Genomic DNA, 21,945 nt, shown 5'->3' with positions numbered 1-21,945 from the left:
GGACACAATATAGTAAAATCTATATAAAGGTCGAAAAAATGCTTATTATATGATTATAATTATAATTTTTTAAATACAAATTCAAATATGTTATAATTATTTTTTTATATAAAATTCATTATAATTTATTTTTATTTTCATAAAAAATTACAAATGTTCCTATTATATAATTATAATATTATAAATAATAATAATTTTTTGATTATTTTTATGTATTATTTTTAAAAATTTAATATAAATTTTAATAATATTTTTTAATAAATTTTATTATAAGAATTAATTTTTTAATCATATATTTTTTTATTATTATAAAAAAGTGAACAAATAAGAAATAGTTTGTCATAGTGATTTTATTAGTAAATACAATATTTAATTAATTTTGAAATAACTTATAAATTTAGATATTTTTATTAAAAAATTGTCAAACTATTTTTATTTTTTTTGTCAAGGTCAAGTACATTGGTAATATACTTGACTTTGCTATCACCGGAATCTTATAATTATTATTCTCAAACTTATTGATTAACGTGTATATTTTTTCACTAATCTTCTCTAATTTTTGGTGAAGTCACGCTTAAAGAGAGAATGAACAAGTTTGACCCAAATTTACGGATGAAAAAAATTGAAAATAAATAGAAGTTTTTTAATAAATTAGAAAAAAAAATATCCATCATATCATCCCATTAATAATAAATATTATATTAGATATTTAAAAAATATATATGTTTAAACACTCAATAAATATTTTTTTTAATCCAAACTTTTAATAGAAAACATCCAAATTTATTAGATAATTAAAAGTTAATTAAATCTAAAAATAACAATGTTAAAGATAAAAATACACTTATCATTAATTTAAATTTTAATATTAAATATTTTATTAAAATAAAGTATAAACACCATAAATTCTGAAACTAGTATAATTTTAAATGTTAATTTTTATTAGTGATTATAAAAAAATCCCCACTGTTTAAATAACCTAAATTCACAAAAAAAAAATGAAAGACGTAATTATCTTATTTCATATTCAATATTTTTTTATTTATTTACATTTTTATTTTGATTGTTCGAAAATACTAATTTTTATTTTTACATTTATTTATTTTGATTCCTGCAAAAAGAAATAGAGATGGACCATCCGATAAAATAATTGATGGTACTAATTTTCAATGTGGGACCAACGTGTTTTGAAAGATCAAAATGGAGATGCAACCCTTCTTTTGCAAAAATATTAATTTCAGGGAGAGAAAAAAATCTTAAATAAAGTTTGGTATGCTTTATTTTTTTCCCCTTAAAATTAAAATGAGCCAATCATCCATACAAAAACCTGTTAAAATAATAATAAGTAACTTGTTTTGTTAGAATGAATAAAAAAAAAAAAAGTTTCTCCAAAAGCTAATACTTAATAGGATTTTACCTAACTTCGAATCTAGTTCCCACATACTTCAAAACTAATATGCATTTTTTTTTTATTTTATTCTATTTCTGTAGTTTATTATTATTGAATTTTCTTAAAAGAAACTATTGAATGTTTGATTGAGTGGTTTTTGATATATTCTTGAAGATGAACATATTTCAAAGCTGTTTTATTTATTTTGTTTATGTTGTAATGTTTGATTGTAATAATTTTACACTTTACAAAATATTAGTAAAAATAATATGAATTTAGTTAAACGTACAATGATTTCAATATTATTTAGTAAAATAAAATTTAATAACGTAAAATATATATATATATATATATATATATATATATATATATATAAATACAATCTCAAAACTAAAACATAGACTCTCCTGTATTATTAATATCTATGAGATGTTCCAAAGTTGCATTAAGAATAACAAACATAACTACTTCACACGATAAGGATAAGGTATAAAACACCATAAATTATACTAAACGCATTCATTACTTAGAAAAGTTACTAAAAAATAAAACAACATCATTTCAATATTAAATGGCTTTAAAAAATAATATTAAATTAGTAGGTTTGATATTAATATAATTATATTTTTCATCATAAACACACAATTATTTCACATAAACACAAAATTATTTCACAATTTCATTTCTAAACAGAATATGACATGGAAGTTTCTTATATGTTTATCTATTTCTTGATAATTCTTCATCCCATAATTGGTGATAGAAATCTCCATTAATTTTTCAACAACTAATATATTTGTCTATATAGTTTGGATGATCAATAAAAATTTAAATATTTCATTTACAATATTCATTTCATAACTTAATACTTAAAGTATATTTCAACCACAACCATAAATCCTAAACTCTAAACTCTAAACTCTTAAGTGAATTTTTTTTTTTTATGTAACTAACTCTTGCACCAATCATATTGTAATGATCATTTCACTTCATATGTCAAATATAAGCTCATCACTTATCAAATTTATTCAACAACCAATCGTAACTAATTTAAGTGAAATAAAACTTTAGAAATATAGAATACAAAATTAAGTATAATTATACACTATTTAAACTCTTTAAATTAACTTAAACAAGTAAAACAAGTAATTAACTCTTTCACCAATCATAAAATGTCATTTTGGCTGGACACATAGTTTGAGCAACATTTTTTAAGTAAAACTTAATTTATTATAAATGTCATACTACTCAATTAACAAGTATGTCTTTGAATGAGGTTCTTCTCATTTGAAGGAAGGAATTTAACAAAAAATTGGAATTTTTAAAGTATTTAGGGTTTAAAGTGTCATTCTTCTTTGCTAAATAGTTGTTGGAGACTTGTACTTCCAGCATAGTTAAACCACTTCCACCGGCATGACGAGGCTACTATCGTCCACAAGCTTCGTGTCGTCAGCAGCGATAATGAACTTATCAGAGGTGGAAAACAGTGAGGACGTGTGTGCAGTTCAAGAAAGGTAGGGGTGCGCAGATAGTTCCAGGAGGCGGGGCGGTGTACGAAAGTGAGAAAATGGGGTGAAAAGAAGGATAAGAAGGTCATTGAAGAAGCGAAGAAACCCAAATTTGTTTCTTTGATTTTTTTTTTCACTTTATTATCTTTTTTGTTTTATTAATATTTCATTTTTTTCACCCAACTTTAGGGTTATGATTTTTGGGATGTGTTTTACCTATTTTGTTATCCTATATATACATTAATAAAAAAGTGCAAGAATATTTACAATAAAAAAGTGCAAGAATATTTACACTGTTTTTTTATAAAAAAAAAGGAAGGAATTTAAGGAATGAAGCCATTTGACTCATCCCATATATCATTTGAACTATATATGTCTTCTTAAATTATATATACACGTATTAACACCTCTAAAACAGAGATAAATTAAAATATACTATTAGTCGTATAATTCAGAAACACAAACAACATTAAACTCACTAATTCTAAATTTCAATAAAAGTACTTACAATAACAATATAGCTCCTTAAGTCATTTGACTAATTTTTTTTTTATTAAATAGCAACCAAATTTAGAAAAAAAAATAATTAGTCACTAAATTAGATACTATTTTATATACTAAAAATTATTAGTATCTAAAGTGATTTCTATTATTAATAAAAAAATTATAAAATAATTTTTAAATTGGTATCTAAATTAGCTATCAAGATTTTAGCTACTAATATTTAAGATTCTAAATTATTTCTAAAAGACTAATAAAAACTAATTTAGAATATAAAATATTAGTAGCTAGTAGATAGCTAATGGTTAAATACTAATTTTAAAACTACTTTATAAATTTTTATTAATAATAGAAACTACTTTATATACCAATAGATTTTTTAATTTATAAAATGATTTCCAATTCAATTAATATAATAACTAATTAGTTTTGTCTCTAAAATTAAATTTTATTTAATAGTTGTTTTTAGTAGATAAATACAAACACATTGTCTAACTGCACTCTTTCAGACAATACTTAAGAAATTCTACCCTTTCTTGTATTTTTATTTTTATTTTTTTTAAACGTAAAAAAATAAAGTAACTAATTTTGAAAAACTTAAGATTTGAGAAATAAAAAGAAACCTTAACATAAAAATTGGAAATAATAATAATATGAAATTTGAGAAAGTAAATAATCGATATAATTAATAAAACAATGAAGCTAGTTAAAAAAAAAAACCCCATTCACATGATAACTTAAATTTATAATATAGAACTAAAAAAATATAAATATAAATTTTTGTATATAAATTTTTGTTGCAAAAAGTGACATAAGAATATTTTTGCAAATACTCACATATTACATTAGCCTATTACATCAATGTAATATGTAGATATCACATTAGTTATAATTTTAAGTAGATGTTTTGAACGAGATTAATTTCATTAAAAAAGTATAGACATTAAAATAACTTGATTTGACAAAAACAAAACAAAAAATTGGATGTTGAATCAAAACTTGAAGAAAAATATCGTAACTTATAAAAGAAAATTCTTAAATATCATTATGAATTTTTTATTTATTTTTATCGGAAGACCTAGAACTGGAGACTTAAAACCAATGTAAAATGTAGACTGAATTTGGGGACTTAAAACTGAAAGAAAATCTTATTATCTAGAAGTTTTTTTAAATAATAAATTACATAATTCTTAATTCTTAATTAAAAATATTTTATACGTCCATTATTAATATAAAAAGTATTTTTTATTGTATTTGAATCCACGTAAAATATACAATACTAATTTTAAAAACTAACTAATATTATATGTAAAAGTTTTTATATAGATTGACTATCAATATAAAAACTTTACTATAGATTATATTTAAATTGGTTACACAATTTATATATTCAAAATAACCAACATAAAAATTATTTTTTTATTAATGGATACAACTTTGAACAAATAAACTAAAATTTAGTTGCTTATATCAACTCTTTTTAATTTATATTTTTACATACAAACTTTTCAAAACATGATCTAAAATAAATCAATTATATATATTAATACAATTTTTCATGAATAACAATTAACATGCAAAGATGTTAAAAATCTAACAAACAAATATTTTTATTGATGAAGATATAAATTTGCATGTTGCACCAAAAAGTTAAGGTAATTAATGAAAGTAAAAGAAATCATTATAAGGGGAAAGAAAACGTTGAACAACTAGGATAAAAAAAAAATATTGGTAGATCTGAAAATAAAGAAACAAGCTTCTCAGATCTACCTTTAATTAATAATGTAGACCAAAGCAAAATTATTAAGCATATCAAAACATGAAAAAAGAATTATTATTATTATTAGAAGAAGAACATTAAAAAAAAGTATAAAATAATGAACATAAACACACTAGCATGCTAAGCTTTTTCTTATTAGATTTTGTGTTTAAATTAATCTAGTCACTTTGATACGAAAATAGATCCAAAGGACATGATTGTTATATTTAAGAAATTGATACAAAGGTGACCAAAGACTTTGAGGGAAAAACCAAGTGAATAATAATAATAATAATAATAATAATAATAATAATAATAATAATAATAAAATAATAATAATAAAATAATAATAATAATAATAATAATAATAATAATAGCAAAGGTTGCAAATTATAGTTTAATCTTTATATTAGTAACTCAAGTAACTCTTGTATAATGAAATGAATGTATATATTTTACCTATAGACCTACGCATATTTTATATTATAAGTCTGAAATTTCAGTTTTAAACGAGATTTTTTTTAAAAAAAAATCCTTAAATTACGTTATTTATCCTATATAAAGTATCTAAAATTTTAATTTTAAAATTTGATTTGATTCACTATCAAATTAAATATATCTTTCTGTTTGGCATAGACTAAATATTGAAATTATTGTAATCTATTCTTATTAATTTAACTATTGAAACATGATATAAATAAATATGATAAATATTGATTTAAATTATATTTTTTAATACTTTTTCATAAATTCTAATTATATATCTCTTTAATTTAGTTTTTTAGTATTTTTTACTAAATTTAAAGAAAAAACCTATCTAATGCACGAAAATCTTGGTAGTATACATATTTATAAAAATGATAAGCAAATTTACACCTTTTAAAAAAATAAACATAAAATTCATTTGAAAACAAAAATTCCAATTTTTTTAAAACAAAAAAATTGACAGGTATTAAGTAATTTTTATTTTACAAGTTTATTATGTGTAGTTTTAATATCTAAAATATTTTATTTCAATAAATATTCTGAAATCATAAAAAAATTATTATGTTTATTTTAATTTAAATATTTATTAATATAATTTAAATTTACTTAAATTTAAGCATATTCACGTAAAGCGTCGGCATACGTTACTTAAATTATTAGCTGAGAGATCTAGCTAGGTCCACCATACGCTTGAGGGAAGTTGCCTTTGATTTTTCTATTTCTTTTTATCTATTTTTTAAAATTATTATTATTTTTTCATTTATAGATATAGAGAAAAAGCAATAACATAGTAAATATCAAAATAAAAAAATAAAAAATAGATAATATTTTTAAAATACAAACAAATATAATACATATGATTTAATTACTACCTCCATTTTATATTATATATGCTCATCTAGAAAACAAGTTTTAATTATATTAGTTTTAAAAATAAGTTCATTTGTTGGTTTATCACTAAAAGGCGTGTTATCATAATAATTTATGTAAATAATATCCTCTTAAAAAAGGCATAGATTTAAGATCTTAAATGACAAATGACATGAGGTGGAGATAATAATTTTGTTAATGTATATACTATAACCTTAAATAATAGACAAGAAGATGTGGAGATGAAGCAGTAACCCCACAAATTATGATTTGAATGAATGTAATATAACCTTGAATAATGGAAGGGTTGTATTTAGAATAAGAAGTGAAAGAGAGAGAGAAAAGTGGTTAAGAAAGAGAAGGGTCTGAGAAGTGACAGAGGGTAATGGAAATGCAATTGAATAGGGTAAAGGTTATTAAAATACAAGACAGTGACAGAGAAGAGTTAAGTACAGGTCACAAACACAAGAGGAAATTGGGAAACAAAAGCAAGTCTGTGTTTGTCTTCAGATTTGTTCCTTTAGAAGCAAAATCATGTATACAAAATTCATTGCAATCTGAGTTAGTTAGTTAGGAATCATGTCAAGTGAAGAGTGGGCCAACTGCTAACCAACTCTTTTGCAATGTTCGTATCCGCATTCACCACACCTCCCTGCACTTCTCTCATTCCTATTATTTTTCAGACATGGAGAAGGCCAAACGGGGTCACCCTGCACTTCAAAAGGGATTTGGAAATCTCAAATGCTCTCTTGCTTTTTTTATATTCAATTTCAAATTGGTTTGCGAATGAAGTCATGTTGGACTTGTAATTCAATCCAACTGCTCCTGCATCCAAGCTTTATGATTAGAGAATCATTGCTTCACCGAATTTAGTTGATGTTCTAAAAAAATAATGAAACTATTATTATAGCTATTATGTTCGATTAAAGATTTTGTTACTTTCATTTTAATCAATAAAAAAATTATCACAGATATATGCACCCATCCATCTGTCTTCTTCCCTTAAGTGGGTGTCTGGTTCAAATCATCACTATTCAGAAAGTACGGCAAAAAAACTCAAACACAGCGAACTATATTATTGTTTTAGACATTTTTTTTAATGTCATAATTTTTTTTTTATTTTCCTTTCTCACTTCATTCACCTTATGCTACTCTCTCTTGGTTTTTATATTATCGGGTAGCGTGAAAATTTATAAGAATAAAATTTATTGATTACTACAGGAGCCTTGGGTAAACATTAGAATAAAAAAGAAAGCAGACTATTTCAGCTCATATTTTTTTGTTAAGGAAATAATAACTTGGAGTAAAATAGTGTCATTTTCGATTGAATTGCGTTGTTATTTAAAGAAATGTACAGAGAAAAATGTAAATGAATCTTTTTCATTCAAAACGCACGCCATTTCCAAGGAAATAAATACCAATATTTCATAGCCTGAATTCGAGACACCAAAACTGGACACAGGCAAAAGGAATGAATGACGTATTTAAATAAAAGGAATAAAAAAATATAAAATCAGGTGTAATGGAAATAAAATTCAACTTTCATTATACAAATTCCCCCAACACCATGCACCCTCACAACGCTCACAGCACCATAAAGTGGTGCAACATTCAAATTGATAGAACAAAAATTACTTCTGAAAGTGAGTTTGTGGAGTCAAGAATCTAAAATTTCAATTATCTACATTTGCAACTTGGGAATTCTCTACTCCACAACGTACTTGTCATTGTCAGGAAGTTTCATGAAAATCACGGTTTCAGACAAACCGCTTTAGTGGCATCCAGATGGTTAAGGCGGCAAGTTCCAAGAAGAAATTCAGGGAGCTCTTCACGCGTGTTTCCCTAAACAAGATGATAGGCATAAATTATTTGTGTATAGAATAGTAAAATCGTTCATAAGAAAAAATGAGAATTGTTTTAATCGGAGACTCTTCCACAAGGGGTCATTGATAATATTTTAGCCTGACAACTAATTAAAAGGAAATAAAAAAGAAAAACATTACTTTACCTGTATTAAAAAAGCCATCTCAATAACCAGATGGTTGAGGTACCCAAGAACAAGACTCACAACACCTCTTGCAACAGTAGATGATCCAATGCCAACCCCAAGCTGAAATCAATGCCAGGATTTCCAGATAAGAATTACATGAAAGATGGTTGGCAGCTAAATTATTTTATGCATCATGCATCATGCACATGCACATCTATTGAGCCCAATTCTTAACTCTCATGATCAGTTCTCCTGCGTGTGTATATATTTTCCGCAGACCAAAATATATTCATACTTCATACGCATAAACTCAAACTGGCAAACACAATATATTTACTCTAGTAATCTTAATTTTCCTAACTAGTTGCTATTCTACTGATTGCCATGCAAAAATTACCTCCAAATAGTTCTTTCCCTGGAAATAATTGATTTCCAATGCTTGCCCAACTAGGCACGCCTTCTTTCCGACACTCTGCTTTACTATCCATGAACCCTGAAACAGGAATGTCAAGACTTACAATGCAAAGGCACAAATGACAAATAGTAGACATTTTGGCTTCTTAACATTGACTATGCATAGTTATCGAGGATACACAATTCTAGAATAGAGTTCCTTAGAATTCAGTGATTTAAGTGAAATCGTGTCGATCACTGATCCAGGAGGAAAAACATGTTCTCAAATAACTTAGTAGGAAATCAAAATGAGTTCAAGGAATTGGTAAGAGGTAAATACAAGGAAAGTAGAGGAAAATGTAATTAACTGGATCACTTGATGAGATTCAATCTCATGCATTCCTACAACTGGGAAAAAGGGTCATATATAAGTGCGCTATTAGGCTGCAATTTATCGCACATTTACTCACCTTAGATATGTATGGTATAAGCTTAAATCTTGAATTTCTGAAGGTATCATCACCCTTAATAAAACTCTCTAGCAAAGGAGCATCTTCCACGGGAGTATTCATCATATAGTATAGTGCTAGGCTATATGTAGTAGAACCTGGAACCTGGTTCATAGAAACACATAATTAGCGCTGTGCTGAATTATGTAACAATCTAAGCACAAAAGGACTATCAATTACCTGAATGTTTACAATGAAAAAGAACTCGGGCCCTCCTTGTGCTGCATATTTCTGCAACTAACAAAACTTCAGCAAATCGATTTTTCTTTATAATAGAAATCATTAGTTGCTCCACGATGGCTGAATATAATTAAAGTCAGGAATAATATAATTGAAGTCAAGATAACATAATCATAGGCAATGAGCAACCTGCACAATGCTCCCAGGACGGCCACCAAGGTCATCTTCTCTTTTGTCAGATCTCACCCAATCTGCAGCAACCATTTGCATCAAGGTTCCCTTCGCTTTAATCTAGTAATTATTACCAGACATTTGAGATTAGTGATGATGTGCATGCTTGAACAAAATAACAAAAGGATAACTGCATTTAACGCACTTAATCTGCAGTTAGTATCTTTCCTCAAAGCATAGAAACTATGTAATATACAAAGAGAATACTAATTTAGTGTTTGAACATTAAAAGATATCTGATGTAAAATGGAGAAATAATTGCACGCACAGGTGGGAACAACCAAGAGCATTGGTAATGTGTTGCAGCTATCATACCTTCAGGCGGTCATCGAGATAATTTTCTCCACGAATCAGGAAAGTAGAAGGATCTGCTTCAGTCAAGCTGCAAGGTAATGTACAAGTAGGATCTTGTGGAAGGGTGGATCCGTATGAGCATGTGATACTACTGTCTTCCCTGACCATCTCTTGCAAGTCAACATAGCCCCTCTTCTGAACTGTAACAGAATCTCAAGACATTGTAAATCAACTTAAAAAAAATCATGGTTAATCATAATCTGCAATCAAAGAGGATACAAATCACCTGCAAGATCATGCAATCTTTTTACAAAATTAGCAGCAGTAGATAACTTCTGATGACGAATGTCCTGAAATTCCCATCACAGCAGGACATGGAAGGCCCAAGTCAAGTAATGAAGTTTGACCGAATTTCCAGTGCAAAATAATAAAAGCATAATATGAGATGAGCAGTCCAGCATCATAAAAATGCTGATAAGTAAATACGCCCAGATGCAGCCCCACCTTTGCATGTACCATCTGGGAATGCCATGGGTAGTGACTGCACTGAGCACCCAATGATGGACTTGACAGGATAAAATGCTAAGTTGTAGGGCTATATGAAAACTGTACAAAATTCAAGTATGCCAAAATACACCTAAGTACAGCTTGCCTTCAATTGAAGCTCTTGGAAGTTGGAATTTCACCAGCAGTGGGTGAACATGCTTACAGTGAGCATCCAAATTTTTTTTAAACAAGATAAAGAGGGAAATTTTCTAGACTATATGTAAATGCCATTGCTAGTTTAGGTTTTGCATACTTGTCATTGGATACCTATGTTTTAAAACTTCTGTGAGCAATCTTAGTTTCATCATTCTTAGTTAGAAGTTTCAAGCATGACAGATTTGTGTTAGGATTCTAAGAGTGAGTTTGTCCCACATTGAGTAGGAATGTACCTCAAGAGCAATATATACGAAAGAAAACCCACATATTCATTGTCTTAAGGTTTTGGGTTGGAAGTGGTATCTTGACTTTCTTATATGAAAAACTCATGGCTTATTGGTGCCGAATCACCCCGGCGTTTTCCCATAGAAAAAAAACCTAACTTGTGCGTTTGTCCCACATTGAGAAGGAATGTGCCTAAAGAGCAATATAAAAGAAAGAAGACCCACATACCCATTGCCTTGAGGTTTTGGGTTGGGAGTGGTGTCTTGGCTTTCTTATATGAAATGCTCATGTCTTATTGGTGCCGAATTACCTTGGCAGAAAAAAAAACCAACAATTTGTTTCTTACATTTTAGTGTAATAAGTTTTGCTTGATAATTAGGTTGTGGATCAATTTTGGTAGACTATACTTTGGTGAGATTTGAGCCTACTTTCTTTCTTGTGTGATTCACTCTTTGAGCCTACTTTCTTTCTTGTGTGATTCACTCATGTCTGTAAGTATTCTAGAACTTGACTCTTTTTTATACTACTTGCTCACATGCACTATTGATATGATTTAGGACTTCTTTGATTTTCAGCTACTTAGCCAAATTGACATACCTTGCATTAATTCCACTTGTATACCCCTTTGAGTCTTATTAAATTTTTTCTTCATGATTTTCGTAGTTCATTACAAGCCTTGAAAGTGAAAAACCATGGCATGCCCAACCTTAGGGATTAAAGGAGCTTTAGAATTGTTTTGAGAATTGGTTAAAAATAAGTGTGGAGGTATTAGCTTGAGCTTTTAGTTGATTTGACGAATACTTAGGTTTTGATGCATTGTAAGTTGATTGAAAGTAGTATGAAACAAAAGCATGGAAAAAAAAGAAAAGAAAACAAGTATTTGTGGTTTGATGAAATAGCAAAGAAAATTGGATGAAAAAGAAAAGAAGAGAAATAAAGAATTAATGTTGGATTTTAGCTCAATGATAGGTAGCTTTCTACTTATATTTTAACCCATTCCCCATTGCTTCTCTTTTCTCTTTGGTTTATATCTTTGTATCCCTTCTTTTAGCACCTTTACCTTTGCCACATTACAAGCTAAATAAAAGTCTTTTTGATCTTTAGTTACATGTGTTTCAAATAGTATAAATGAGGGGCTTGTCAAACCTATGGTAATGCTTACTTTCATGATGTACCTTTGAGTGTAAACAAATTCTTAAACACTTGGAGAGAAAGAGTGATAGACATACTTGTCAGAATTTTACCATTCTTAATCCATGATTTAATTTGATTGTAATTCTTGTTTACTTTCATATTTTGAAATAGATTTTGAATGTCTTGTTTAACACTTTGGATGTATGATTCATTTTCCTTTTAGGATAATTCTTGTTTAATCTTATGTTTTGAAATAGAATTTTGAGTGTCTTGTTTCTTTAACACTTTGGATGTATGATTCAGTTGCATTGGATTCTACATTTCCAGGGTTTCAAAACGGACATATGGTTTACTAGATTTGGAGTTCTCTGCTAGTTTCTACAATTTGTAGTAGGTGGGGTAGATTTGTTGAATTTTTGTAAAGAAACCCATACAAATTTGCTTTTCCTTGTTTTTGCTTGAGCTTTTGTAAATTGGGCTATGGACCAAACTAGAGCCCACATTTAGGCCCATATTTACTTCAGATTTTACAATAAATAACCTAAATGTGCTCTAAACATGACACAAAATAATTTGTTTGGTTTGCAATTTTAGAAATTGTCTCTTCATTTCCTTTTCTCTCACTTTCCGAAATTGCCTCTTCCTCTTCTCCTTCCATTTGTGTTTTCTGTTCTTCATCAATGGAAAACTAAATGGAGAACTAATTCTTGAGGATTAATTCACGAAATCAAAATCAAACAATCCAAATTGAGTTTTCTACCTATAGTTGAAAGCTTTGAGTTTGTTCTTCTCCCTAATTTCAGATTTACATTTTGTGATTGTAAATAGTGTTTCTGATTTTAAGAATCAAATTAGGAATCAATTGAATCTTGACTTGACAATTAGATATGGATTAGATTGAATGATATTTTGATTTGATTCATAAACTGGTTTAATTGATTAGTTGAATCGGTTAATTGTTCAAACTTGGATCTGACTCTTTAGAGAACTATGATAAGAGGAATTGTTTGGTTCTTACATCTGTGAATTGAACTTTCTCCTTGTTTTTCATCTTTGTGTTTTCAATTTGATTCAATTTTTGTTTCACGTTTTTCAATCCCTAAGCCTCCAAAAGTTAAGTTGTAGAATCAATTTAATTTGTATGGGAAGAATATTAAAGATTGAATACAATCAATGTGTCCTATAAGAATCAACCTAAGTTGTGCTCTATATTGCAAAATTTAGAAAAAACTTAGGATATTTAATTTCAAGTATCTAGGCAGAAGCACACAAAATTGGAGCATACAATAAAAGGGAAGGGAAAGAATTGCACAGTTGAACAACTTTAAAAGGTACATATTTGATTAGAAGACCAACTATTGTGAATAACTTCTTAGTAAATTAATATGATGGCTAAGGCACGTGTAGGAGTTTTTTAAAAGGATGGGCAAGGCTAGAAATGAAATCAAATATACAATGACACTCAGATGATTGATTGCTTAAAAAGTTTAATGAAGGAGGAGAGTTTAATTCATGTCATTCTTAAAAGACTCTTAAACATATAGTCGGGTGTCTTAAGACTTATGGATTCTGGAGCAAAGACATATGTACTAAGCAGTGTCTATTAACTAATGGGAACAGTAATTTATCCCTAATGAAAAACAGATATAGTAAACCGAGAACAATAAATGACATTTGAAAGCCCGTGCAGTGATTGATCGTTAAAAAGTATATATTGAAAGAAATATCTTAAGAGCAATCCCTAAATATTAACTTCAAGACACAAACTACCTTAAAACTTCAATTGTACACTTCATTTCTGTGCAATGAAAACAATATTTCAAATGTCATTTTTACCTGAGACTTTTGGTGACTACATTCAGTCATCCATCCATTTTCTGACTCGTCATAGTCTGATGGCTCTGGAACATCATAGAACTCATCATCAGCATCATTTAGAGTAACAAGACTTGCATGCTCTGATTGCGTTTGATCTACTTCTTCAACTGAATTATCATGATTGTTCTCATCTGCCTGAATTTCGGTATCAGAATTGGTGATGCCCTCTTCCTTTCCATGAAGCTCACTCTTTGTAGTCAACTCCCCAGATGAATAATCAGAAGAAGAACAATTCCCTAGTTTAGCTTTAAATAACTCCCGTAATGCTGCAAATGCAAAAGAAAGTAGTAAATAAAATACAAACTAAATATTAAATCTTTTTAAACATGTTAATAACTAGCAATGTAAAGTAAATATGGGCGAGCAGGCAAATAATTATGTCCAATAATGTAAACTTCTGAACAAAATAAGACTACCAGCAACTCTCCCAAGCATTTGAATGGTTATGGAATGTGCTGATGAAGATTTAAGATAAGATCTCCAGCATTTCCAATCAATAGCAAGCATATGCTTTACAACTGATTGTTTTCCTTTGTTCACCGGTGATATAACATACCCTCCACCTACAAAAGAATATGAGTTGTCACCCTTCAACTACTCTAACCTACACATCTACTAAACTGTCTACCTAGCAATTTTCATAGGCATTAAAATTCCGAAAAAACAATATCAGAAATCTTCCTAGTACACATAAATTGGATATTACAATGACAATGGGTGATAAAGTGAAGGAGGAGGACTTAAGAATCAGTGACAGTTGAACTACTACTTTAATTTCAGATCAGAATAAAGATGATTAAAAGCAAAGAACAATATGATTCCAAATTACCATCTTTAAGTTTCACAGTATAATTTATTTTGAGGTAAAGTACAATAGAATAATGGAAACGAAAGATTTCTACAGTTTAAGCATACATTACTTTTGAGGCAAGCACGCACATAGCCTTTCTGGGGAGGGCACTTTTTGTGAAACACGGAATGATAAAGAATAACTGTGACAAAGAAAACCAAAGAAGTTAATTTCATTCAAAATGTGTGAGTGTGAATTTTCTTCCACAATTCACTACTACCATATGTTCCATCATCTTCTCTCCTCCAATACCGCCGCAACAAGAGATCTCTTCGTTGCATTCCCCTGTAAAACATGTATGAAAAATTGAAACTTTTATTCTAAATAGACTGGAAGGACCTTAAAACGAGCAGTGATACAATGATCAGCACTAAAGGCTTGGGTCTTTACCAAGGCAACCAATCACTAAATAGCTGTTTGTGAATAATGTCTGTGTGACCATCCAAGTGCTCCACCACAATCCCCTTGTAGAAACAGAAATCCCACCTGCATGCCAACAATTAATGTGTTTTAATGAGAATAGTAACAACTTCCATACTAAATAAATTACTAAAGCAAAACCACGGTTGGTTTATAAAATTGTATCATTATTAAACTGCTCACTACTGCACTGCTATAACCTAACATCTACTATTAAACTTCTTTTTATTTGCAGTTCATTTAATTTTTAAACTTGATTATACATGGCCCAGATAACAAAAGATTTTTTTCAATGGAAACACCCCATTTCACCTTGGCCTGTTGCCATGATCATTAGACTTAAAATGATACGATCTGTGCTCAATGTCCAGTTAAAAATTCTACGTGATCTTGATGGAATTTGGAGCCCTTCCTCACGTCATTCACAGGTTTTGTGGGAGAGTAAAGTGGGGAAGGCAATCCGATAATATGCAACTCTGCTGTTATTTTATTTGGTACTTATGACTGGTGTCATGAGTTTGATGAATTTTTGTTTCACCTATGTGGGATAAAGTAGTCTTTTAATATAGTTATGACGATTGGTTAATGCTTGTGTATCCTAGATGGGGCACAAGGGAGTGTAGTAAGCTTTATTTGGATTATACTCTTTTCTTTATGCTCTGGTTTTTATTTGTTTGGCTCTTATACACTTTTCATTCTCTTGTAGTCTTGTAACATTATAATTCCTTCTTCATCCAATCACTGAATCTTAAGAATAACAATGATGATATAGTAAAATTTAATAGAAGTAACATGCCAATGATGCTGTGATGATGAAATGCTACTTAACATTATTTAAAACAAAGGCAATGAGAAAAAAAAAACATACCAAGACAACTGACAAAAAATAAGAAATGTCTTGCTTAATAAAACAATGGCACTGCTGGAAGATCACAATGCAACTAATGAACTTACTCTGATCTTGAAGGACCAAGAGACATAAGAGTTTGGAAAATGGCTTCTGAAGTTCCATCAACCACACCGACAGCCATTATTGCAGGGTGATCATCCCATTTCTGGAGAAAGGACCATATTAAAAAAAATCATATTTCTATTCCAAATATAAAAATAGTTACTGAAATCAAATTCTGCCAACCTTCCCACCAGAATCCCTGTCTTTCGCTTCCTTGAATAGTCGTAAACCTTCATTATGCGACCATAAAATCATTCATACCACTTTTAGCCAGCTCTAGTACTTATGTGAAATTTTAAAATAGATTTTACAAAACAATGACAACTCAAACAGCAGAAAGAGAAATGAACATTTACCGTTTTGGCAGCCAAAGATTGTCCACGGTGAAGGGGCAATAACATCAGCAGAAGATAGAGTCCAGTCGACAGAATTTGGGTGACTTCTACTGGAACACCCACTGAGTCTGAAAGCATAGTACCGTAAAAATAACCACAAGATCACACAGGAGATACATCAACAAACCAGCTCAAACAATTGAGAATTTAAACAACTTGAATTTTTTATTGCAGTATAAGTTATTCATAGATCAGATAAAAATAATTAGATCACTCTACCTAAAAGATTGCCATCTCCTCTTAGAACAACCTACAGCATCATCTCCTCCATCAGGCGCACCCTATAACGTTCACATTAATAACCTAATCCTTCATTCGAAACAGTTCCACCTCACGCTTAAAACATTTCAGATCGCATACCTTTAACGATGCTTCATGAAAAGACTGAATCCACCTCGCCGCTTCTTCAGGACGGCTTGCTCCTAACTGCACAACACTCGCACTTAGCAATTCAACGGCACAATTTCAAATAGAAAAACTCGGTATCCTAAACATAACAGCGACCTTACCTTTAACTGATCATTGTGATTTGAAGTGTTATAGAGAGTGAAAATGAAAAACACCTGCAATCAGCACAAAGAACGAGCATCATGCACCAGCAGCAGCAGCATCGGTTACAACACACAATCAAAGGCATTAAAAAACGGAAAGAGTGCAATACTTTTCTGTTAACACTTTCCCTCCCGTTATCCATGACTCGAATGCAGGAATCTACAATCGCGCTTCTAACAGGATCCTGCGAGGAAAATTCCAGAGAAAGAGTTTCACATGTCACACTCGATCAAGCAAAACGAAAACGATTAATCCAGAAGCTTCTCTACATTCGCAATCGAATCGACGCAACTTGAATTCATAAAAAAAAAAAAAAGAATCTGCGAAATAAAAAAAAATAAAAAAAAAATAAAGAAGAACCTGGTTATTTGAAAGAGGAACGGATTTGAAGCTGCGGAGATGGTTATCGTCAAGAACGAAGTATCGCTTCCGTGAGAACTGAAGTCCAATACGGTTGAAGCGTATGAGGTACAACCAGCCTTCCATTCTGCTAGTTGCATCGGTTTGCGACGCCGATGCAGCACTACTTCCCATTATCTTCCCTCTCCAATTCAGTTGTCACCGTTCACCATTCATCTAAGTAGTGATTGCACCACAGTACACGGAAGTGCGGTTAGAGGTATGAAAATGAGAGAATCGATGGAGGAGGTTTTGAAGTGAAGGTGCGAGTGCGAGTGCGATCCGAGAAGCAGAGAGAATAAGAACGGTGTAAGGGAAGAAGAAGTGTGGCGAGTGGCAGAATGTAGTTGCAACCACTAAATGCAATTGAAATTGTAATGTAAATGTCTGAGTGTGTTTCTCTCTCTTGGGGATGGCTCTGCCGTGTGGTGTGTGTGCGCTGTGCTGTGTTTGCCTTGGGTGTAACTCTGTTGGGTTGCATATGAGACAAAGATTGCCTGTCAAGTTAATTTCATAACCACTTAAATCACGCTACTGCCCTCCTCCCTCTCATTGCTCATTCCTTCTCTCTTACTCTTCTCTTAACTTATTCTTTTCTTTCCACCACAACAACAATGCTTTCCTTGGGATAATAAACAAACACTAACCTCTTTTAATTCATTTTTATATTTCTCAACCCTTTTAATCTACTTTTAGTACTTTATCACTTTTCATTGGATTTAGACAATGTTTTACAAATGCTACTAATTTATTCAGAACAAGATAAATGTTACTATTTTCAGAGGGGAGAAAGGAAACTGAGCAATGTTCTCTACAAATAGTCCTTTTCAAGCTTCAATTCTTGACTCTAATACGGAGTATAATCTGTTTTTGTACTTTAAACGAAAAAGATATTTAATTTAAAACCAAGGAAAATAGTAACAAGGTTAATCTACTGACGAAAGATTATTTTAAAGTTAGATAACTTTAATAAAAGAAATAATAAAAGAAATGAAAAGTTAAACTATCAAATGCAAGACATGTTTAAATAAGTAATTGATTTCGTTAATACGGAAGTTTCTTCCTTCTTCATTTGGGAACGTTAATGGGACGGATTATTATTACCTTCAACGCTTTCTTTTACAGCTGTAGCCTGTATCGTATCGTATGATTGGTTATAGTAATAACTCACGTACACGATATACCTATCCAGCAAGGGTTAACTTTTTTTATGATACTATTTTATTTTAATAATTTTGAATTTAATATTTTATATTTATTTTAAATATATTAAATAAAAAATATTTACTATAATTTTTTTAATTATATTTATAGCGATATTTAATTTATATTGATATATTTAGTACATTATTTTAATCTACAATATATAATAGAATATTTATATTTAGTATTAGTACAGTATATGATGTAGTATGATTGTATATTTTAGTCAAAGCTTTTAAATTACACATGTATACTTTAGTTAAAATATTCAAACTTAATTGTTTTACCTTGTGATTTTTGGTTCTATTTATAAACAACTTATCTCCTCAATTCGTCTTCCCTGACGTTGGGTCATGATAAAAAAAAATCTATTTTCAATGGTTCATTTTTAATCTTTGTCATAACCTATTTGTCACGTGTGTTCAAATTTTACAAATAACGGTAAAGTACTATAAACAACATGTCTTCCTCTTTAGCAATGTTGAAAGTATCTTGAAAATATATACAACTTCCTTAACTTTAAGTAATCATAGAGCTTTAACATCAAATATTGTTGTTGAGAAAAAAAAAACATGAAATATTGTAGCTTCCAGTAGGTTGTGGAGGTGTAAAGCTTTGTCTTCTGCTCTCCTCAAATATTTGGAGGGTGTTGAAGAATAGGATTGCTACTATGGCCAATTTGGAAAGGCATGGAATCGTGATTGACAATCCACTCTGATCCTGTTTCAAATTTTATTCAGTTCGGGATGTGTAATGCTTCAGGTTAGGTAATTGAGTTTTGGGGAGCAATTTGGGTTGGAGTCGTGAGTGAAATTTGGAACCATAAGAACAATGTCATTTTTAATAGGGGAAAGACCGAACGTGTCAAAAGCATTTGCTATAGTTCAAGTCAAGGTTTGGTTTTGACTTTATTATAAGTCTCGCTTTAGGATGTTCTCCTATTCTAATTGGTGTTTGGATCTCGTGGTTTGTATGAGGTTGGCTATTTGATGTTTTGTTTGTTGAGTTGGTTTTATGTAAGTTTTGAGATTGTGACTATTTGGTAGGTTACTCTTAGGAGGAAGGAGGAGATGAAATATTTTTTTGTATAAGAGTTGGGTCACCCATTAAGTGACTCATATTAATTAATTCTTGTTACCGATAAAAAAAAATTGTAGCTTGCAGTGATACACCATCTCTAGTAATATATGACAAAGATAAATATATAATTTCTCAATATTTAATAACGATTTATAAGGAATAGTCTTTGTAGTTGCAATAGAGGAGACAAAAAGTGATCCAAAAGTAAGCTTTAATTTGAAGATAATCGTAAACAGTTTTTCAATATTGAAGAAATATGAAGCTATGATTTCTTTCAACTGGGGAAATTTTGATGTGAAATCTTTTACATTATAACGAAGTTATAGTCTTAAAGGTGGTCACGTATATGTTTGGATAGGATAAGATGATAGAAAAATTAGAAAGGATTTTAAATAAAAAAATGCAAAATATTTTTACTTTTCATAATATATTTTGATGAGTATGAATTGGTTGATTGAAGTGGGGTAATTTCTAGCGTTTATTATATTTGAAATGCAAGCTGTGTTTGAAAAGGTACACATCCTTTGAGTTATGCTATGAGCCAAAATTATGCACTACAAAAAATTCCAAAGAAACAAAAGGATAGGGTGTTAATATTAAATGTTATATAATTAGCAAAAAAGTCTACGTTTTGTTGTAGTGATTTGTTATGCTAAACAAAAGAACAATACATTGTTGAACGGGACTTATTAGATATAAACCACATACGCAAATGCAGGTTTATGTGTTACGGATATTTGATAGAAAAGTGAATGGATGGTTATTGGTAAACCAAAACTTAAAACTTAAATCTGAAAAGGTATTCGAGTTTTATACGTTAACCAGTCACTTTTTTTTCTTTCTTTTAGTGCGTGACTATGACTGCATAGTGCCAATAATGTATAAGAAATGCGTTTTCAAATTTTAAAATACTATGTTAGAGATCCTTGGATTAGATAATATAAGGTTAATTCAAGCGGATTAATTGTTTCATTTTATTATAAATACATATTAATTAAATATAAAGAATGGTACATGAGTTTGCCTTAATTAAAGAATGATACATTATTAAAATCTTAGATTGAGAATACTCAAATAGAAAATACCAACAAAATTGACTTTTAAGTAGATATTTAATTGATTGAGTCAAACATGAACTTTTAATTCACATTCAAACAAAAATTATTTTCAATAACTTTTAATTTTTATATCTAAAAAATATATATAAGATTCCAAATAATATATGCATTCAATTTCTCTTCATTCTAATTCTCTCTCTCTCTCTCTCTCTAATTACATCATTTTATGTACCACCTTTTATATATTTTTTCTTCGTGTCCATCTCCCAATATTTTCACAAAAAATAAAGTAAATGTTTATTTATTCCAATAACTAAATAAGTGTGTAATTTTTTAAGATAATTTTATTATGACTAGTCCTACTCAAATTGTAATTGAATCAATGCAAATTATGCAAAAGGTTAGACTTTATTTTTTACTAGTAATATGTTATTGTGTTAACTTTAACTCTCTTAAACTTATTTGCTTAAAATTTTCGGTCTTAAATGTTAAAAACCTTGTATTGCAATTAGTTCAATATTAATATATACTTGAAGTTACAAAAGACTTTTTTTTCGTATACAAACTAAGGGTATGTATTTTGTGATAATAAACATTTTGTTGGCTCAAGAATAGTCTTTCCTTACGTTTGAGATGGAGAAGTTGTATTGTGTCAAGCATTTTACTTATTTAGATCATTTAGAGTTTTGGTTTAGGTTTTATAATTTATTAAATAAATATAATAATAAATACATTTAAAAATTAATTGTTAGAATAAAATAAGATATTATAGGCCAATAATAAAAAGAATAATCAATTATAAATAAAGACTCTGAACAAATAAAAAACATAAAATTGATATTGAATGTTTAAATATATCTACCTAATTTAGACAAGAATATATTTAAAACTACAAAAGACTTTTTTTACCTATATAAAATTAAGGTTAAAAGTTGAAAACAAGATTGACTCACTTTACATATAAATATTGGAATGAGACTGTTTGT

At 29.2% G+C, this 21,945-nt stretch overlaps 1 protein-coding gene across 3 annotated transcripts; it reads right to left on the bottom strand.

Annotated features, from left to right (window-relative positions):
* Window positions 1-7,982: 7,982 nt before the first annotated feature.
* Window positions 7,983-18,255, bottom strand: LOC137835721 (Pleckstrin homology (PH) and lipid-binding START domains-containing protein). 3 transcript variants are annotated; one of them, XM_068644350.2, is made up of 21 exons: window positions 17,580-18,255; window positions 17,329-17,403; window positions 17,177-17,230; window positions 17,028-17,093; window positions 16,887-16,948; window positions 16,629-16,735; window positions 16,456-16,502; window positions 16,275-16,375; window positions 15,291-15,386; window positions 15,121-15,185; window positions 14,971-15,042; window positions 14,467-14,613; window positions 14,009-14,316; window positions 10,398-10,461; window positions 10,133-10,311; window positions 9,776-9,877; window positions 9,587-9,637; window positions 9,368-9,511; window positions 8,902-8,997; window positions 8,523-8,624; window positions 7,983-8,356 (listed from the first exon to the last, which is right to left on the bottom strand). In XM_068644350.2, exons 1-21 carry the CDS (start codon window positions 17,751-17,753, stop codon window positions 8,264-8,266), a joined length of 2,205 nt encoding a protein of 734 aa, XP_068500451.1. In that variant the 5' UTR covers window positions 17,754-18,255; the 3' UTR covers window positions 7,983-8,263. The 3 variants fall into 3 exon arrangements, with proteins under 3 accessions (XP_068500451.1, XP_090158938.1, XP_090158939.1); XM_090302812.1 differs by lacking the exon at window positions 16,456-16,502 and having other exon boundaries at window positions 17,580-18,243; XM_090302813.1 differs by lacking the exons at window positions 15,121-15,185; window positions 15,291-15,386; window positions 16,275-16,375; ... (5 more) ...; window positions 17,329-17,403; window positions 17,580-18,255 and having other exon boundaries at window positions 14,966-15,043.
* Window positions 18,256-21,945: the final 3,690 nt, after the last annotated feature.

Source organism: Phaseolus vulgaris, chromosome 5 (assembly GCF_051622355.1).
Source record: "Phaseolus vulgaris cultivar YP4 chromosome 5, ASM5162235v1, whole genome shotgun sequence".
In the NCBI taxonomy this organism is placed as follows: domain Eukaryota; kingdom Viridiplantae; phylum Streptophyta; class Magnoliopsida; order Fabales; family Fabaceae; genus Phaseolus; species Phaseolus vulgaris.
The sequence above is the reverse complement of the archived record's forward strand: the minus strand, read 5'-3'. Positions and strand labels throughout refer to the sequence as shown.

What these genes read in the sequence shown, in the direction of transcription:
- LOC137835721 (XM_068644350.2), bottom strand. Translation starts at nt 17,753, where the DNA reads ATGGGAAGTAGTGCTGCATCGGCGTCGCAAACCGATGCAACTAGCAGA. An exon ending in CTTGGTCCTTCAAGATCAGA is followed by an intron (nt 15,387 to 16,274) that starts GTAAGTTCATTA and finishes GTTGGCATGCAG; the next exon opens with GTGGGATTTCTGTTTCTACA. An exon ending in TTATACCATACATATCTAAG is followed by an intron (nt 8,998 to 9,367) that starts GTGAGTAAATGT and finishes TTCCTGTTTCAG; the next exon opens with GGTTCATGGATAGTAAAGCA.